At 37.1% G+C, this 5,163-nt stretch overlaps 1 protein-coding gene across 1 annotated transcript in view; it reads left to right on the forward strand.

The window, feature by feature from the left end:
- The first annotated feature begins 746 nt into the window (after window positions 1-746).
- The window catches only part of LOC141443696 (brain-specific homeobox protein homolog), an 8,516-nt gene continuing 4,099 nt past the window's right edge, over window positions 747-5,163 (forward strand). Inside the window, exons 1-2 of the mRNA XM_074109046.1 lie at window positions 747-1,079; window positions 4,075-4,187. Of these exons, the coding sequence (XP_073965147.1) occupies window positions 797-1,079; window positions 4,075-4,187 (396 nt within the window). The 5' untranslated portion in view covers window positions 747-796. The remainder of the gene's footprint in view (window positions 1,080-4,074; window positions 4,188-5,163) is intronic.

Consider the following 5,163-nt stretch of genomic DNA (forward strand, 5'->3'; position numbering starts at 1 on the left):
GCGAGTCCGACTCGCACTTAGCCATTTTTTACCCACCATTTATGTAATCACCAGACAAATACGGGTGGAAAAAATCCGACCAATAACAACGCGGGGTGGCCGCCCCCGGCGTTTCTCCATCCCTGTCGCATTTAAGCGCCACCCGTCGACTAGAAACGATGTGCGGATTAACCCGTTAACCAACCAGTTAACCGTTATTTTTAACCGTCGTTAAATGCGGTTAAGTGTTAAAGAAATGAATATAGATATTTTTCTGTTTCAAACAGTGCGTGTTTGCGTGAAATTTGTGATAATTGATGTCGATTTTAAATATTAGTCTAATTTTATCGTGAACAGTGATTTGATAATTAAAGGAGTGATTTAAGAAGAAAATAAGGCAACATCACGTACCTACTGAAACTAATGCGACTTTCATAAATCAGTTATAATTTTCGTGGTATTTTAAAGATACATTATAAACGAAGATATCAAAAAGAGAACTAAGAATTTGAAAAAGAAAAAGTGCAACGTGAAATGTAGTGTCAAATTGAAAACCGATACCTAACAAGATTTTTTTCCGTTAATCGGCTTAAATGCAAACGACTATAAGTGCTAGAAATACGCGGTTACAAATTTAAGATTAAAATAACTAGTTATTACATACTAAGAAAGGTTACGCTAATTTCCAACCATACTTTAAAGACAACGTTCTTTAAAAAAATACCTTCCTTTTTAACTAAAAAAGACAAGCCGCTATATTACTGAAAGCAAAAACAGCCACAACTGCAAAAAACAATGTAACAACGCCCCATCAAAAATGGATACAGGAAGCGAGAGTCCCACCGACTCCAACCGACAAGAAGGTTCAAAAACCTCGTTCCTCATAGAAGACATACTCTACAGAGGCCAAATAAAGCCCCAAGAGCCGAGAAGATATGAGTTTGATAGAGAACCTAAGCCTTTTTTCCCGGTTCCGGGCGAATTAAGGCCAGTCCCAAGAGAAGGGTCGTATCTCCAGGTAGCAATGGGCGCATTAGGTGCGTATCTACACGCTCCTAACACGTATAAGGCCGTGGAGACACCTTATTTTTTGTCGCAAGGTAAGTTTGATGAAAGAAAGAAGGCATTTCTTTACACTTACAAAATTTAAATAGCACACATGAAGAAAACAAATAAAATAAAAAATATTAGGACATACACGATATACAAGGTGGGCCCTGTAACAGGAACAAAAAATTAAACCACAGCTTCCACTCTTCATCCATTCTTCATCCTGAAAATTACATGTTTAATACAAGTTTTTTTTACTGTCTGTATTTGTTGCTGACTGTACTTACATTGTCATCTATACTACATTTCCGTACCAAATTTTCACCAAACCAAATTTCAAGTCATCATCGGTACGCCCCGGTCAGCACAACTCCATAATAAATAATACTTTACAATTTTAGTTATTTCACAATCGTCGCACCTACTCTTACGATTCGCACTGATTAGAATGAGCATGAAATTTACCTACCATTACGTTGGTATACTGTTACGAAGTCGAGAAATCCCCTCTTTTAGGGTTCCGGAGCCAAAATGGCAAAAACGGAACCCATATAATTTCGCCATGTCTGTCTGTCTGCCCGTCCGTCCGCGGCTTTGCTAGAAAGCTGTAATTTTGCACGAATATGTATGTAAACTATGCCGACAAAATGGTACAATGAAAATTTTAAAAAAAATGTGGGGTGGTGATTTTTTTATCCAAACTTGTAGTGTGGGGTATCGTTGGATAGGTATTTTAAAATCATTACGGAGTTGCTAAAACGATTTTTCGATTCAGTGATTTGTTTGCACAATATTCAACTTTAAAGTGCAAATTTTCATTAAAATCGAGCGCCCCACCCCCTCTAAAATCTAAACCGGTGTGTGGAAAATTTTGAAAAAATTCAGAATGGTAGTAAGTATATCAAAATTTCAAGGAAAACTATAACGGCTAAGTTTGCTTGAGAATTATTAGTAGTTTAAGAGTAAATAGCAGCCTAAGGTATAAAATATACCTAAACTTGGAAGATTCCGTATAAAATACGAAATCCATCCAGTGGGTGGAAAAATTTGAAAAAATTAAGGATGGTATATCAAACTTACAAGGAAAACTATGACGGTTAAGTTTTCTTGAGAATTATTAATTAGTAGTTTAAGAGTAGCCTAAGGCATAAAATATTACCTAATTTTTTCGTAATGGCTACGGAACCCTATTTTGGGCGTGTCCGACATGCTCTTGGCCGGTTTTATACTATAGTTTTGTCAAACCTAAACAAGAGGGCGGCAAAATTTTCTTTCGCCCCGGGCGGCTGGTAGGTACGTACGCTACTGATGCCATTAACTGTTAAGGAGTTCCGTCCCGCGGAGACAATCCTGGCTGGACCACCAGGATATCACTACCAGATTATTGTATCCTCACCAGAGGACCAATTGTGCACCGACCATTTCTCAAAAAGTTGTCCATTTTCAGTTGTCCACTTATAAAAAAAAAATGTCCTAACGCTATTTCAACACAAAAAATAAGTAATATTGTGCATAAATATATAAAAGATCTTGTGGCAAAGGTGATAAAAAGTCAGATAAGTAATCCGTGTCGTTGGATCCAATAGATAGTTTCGATGTAGTTACAAAATTACTATTTTTTTCCTCACAAGATTTCGTGACGTTTTCCTGACGTCAAGAAATTTTGGATGTTTTATGCAGTTTATGTTTTATGAGCTCGTCCTTAGTGCTAATAATTTCTTGAGAAAACTGATTTATTTTCAATTTCATGACGGGACACTTTTTTGAGAAATACTCTAACGTCTGACGCTCGCGATATAACAATTCAATGGCACTTTTCTCGCAAGTGTTGTAGTAGTACCTACCTACTACAATGAGGGCTGTCGTTTTTTATCTCACTAGATGGCGCACTGTTGCGTGAGATTTTTAAGTACCTATGGCTTTCAAAGTGTGTTATTAGGGGTGTGAAAACAAAGTTTAGATTAAAATCATATTTAATACACCTTAAAACCGTACCATAAAAATATCGAGCATGCCACAGTGTTGCATATAGTCCCCGTTTAGTTCGGAAAAAAGGGAGGACAAAGGTTTCCGAAAGACGAACCTGTCTCAAAACATAGACATTCATTGCCCCGGAACGCATATTTGCCATAATTAATTTCAGATATTGCATAATATTCACAAAATTATTCTTATTATAAATAAACCCGCGTAGCTCACCCAAAAACTATGAGATTTGACATTTCGGAGACCTCACGCTACACTAGCGCCTCTAGCGGCGAATTCATACGCGATAGCCCTCATTGTGATCGCGAGTGTCAGAAACGTCACGCAATAGACCCTCAGGTTTAAATAAGTATGTTTAACTAAAAGCCAATCCAATCACTGCAACTGAATCCAATTTAATTTGGGAGATTTGATCCGTACACCAACCTACACCTACATACACCAACCATACATTGAAAGTTAAATAAAAGGCAATGCGTGTAATATTGCAGCCTCTCCCCACTTTAAAGTAAACCCAAGTGTATTGTATGATTTAGCTATGTTACTTCTGTTCGTTGCTCTCAGAACTTCCTCCTTACTGTCCCACTTTCAAACTCTAAATTCTATGTTTATTCTTACACTGTCCAGGCCACTCGGTTGTGGAACTCCCTACCGATAGACTTGAGGCGCGCAAAGTCCTTGCCTATCTTTAGGTCTATGCTTAGGGAGCACTACCTGTCATCTTGCGTATAAATGTTATAGTTAGCTTATTTATGTGTTGTTATGGTATCTATCTACCTATCTATCTGTTTAGATTTGTTGTGTATGTGTATTGTATGTGTTAGTTTTATGTATTCTTGATACAGCTATAATCTACTGTAAATTGCACCACCTGCTAAAATGTATTCCTTATTTCTGTCCATTGTAAAGGTTGCCTGGAAGAGATCGCTCTGAAGCGATAAGGCCGCCTATTGCTTACCTTAGAAAATCTCTATGTATATACTTGTTTTCTCTGTACTGTTTACTGTATTGGTGTGCAATAAAGAGTTATTGTATTGTATTGTATTGTATTGTCGCCAGGGGTGCCTTACCACGCACTGTTCACGCCATCCGAGCTGTCACTGTCTGCGCTCAAGCACTGCCGGCGGCGGAAGGCCCGTACTGTGTTCTCAGACCCGCAGCTCACTGGTATGGTAACTCACTGTTGCTGTGTCGCAAAATACAAATATTGTACACATAGTAGAAGATCCGAACTTGAAATGATCTTCACCGGTCTGATAAAAGATTGTATTTTATAAATTTATAATCAACTAGCTTAAGCCCGCGACTTCGTCTGCGCGGATCTAGGTTATCGCGCGGTGGCGCCCTCTACCGGAATAAATGGTATCCTATGTTGATCCTTGGGGTTCAAACTACCTATATACCAAATTTCAACTCCTTAAAGCCTCTTTTTCGCGATAAAAGATAGCCTATGTTCTTTCCCAAGGTCTATTCTATCTCTGTACCAAATTTCATCCAAATCGGTTCAGCGGTTTTGGCGTGAAAGCGTAACAGACAGACAGACAGACAGAGTTACTTTCGCATTTATAATATTAGTATGGATTAGTATGGATTTAGTATATTAGAAAATATATTAGAAATGGTGTTGCTAAAAAAATCCTGAACAGGCTATTTTTTTCCTTAATAATTTTTAATGATTTTGAATTAAATGCAAACAACCCCATATCAACGTGTTCAAAATAAAACAGCGCTTACGTTAATATACAATTTGCTCTATTATCTAATCAAGTGAAAGTAACTGGCGTCGACATAACTGTTTAAGTTTATACCTGGCAACCCAGTAGTTCGTCCAGGTAAACAATAGCAAACCCAACGTCTACATATTCTATAGGTTTATACTTTAGGTCAATATAAAATTTTCTCAATATCTCGATGATGCAATCAAAAATTATTAAAAATATATTTTTAAAAATAATTAAAAATAATCGGTCCAGGATTCTTTTAGCAAATCCATTTCTAGTATATTTTCGAATATACTAAAATTATTATAGGTAAAATAAGTTTCATTCTGTTATCATTATCAGACCGGTGAAGATCTTTTCAAGTTCGGAATTTACGTCCACTTGCAGGCTTTTTAATCTAGTTTAAAGTGGTCTTAATTACTGTCAG

This window comes from Choristoneura fumiferana, chromosome 28 (genome assembly GCF_025370935.1).
Source record: "Choristoneura fumiferana chromosome 28, NRCan_CFum_1, whole genome shotgun sequence".
NCBI lineage: Eukaryota > Metazoa > Arthropoda > Insecta > Lepidoptera > Tortricidae > Choristoneura > Choristoneura fumiferana.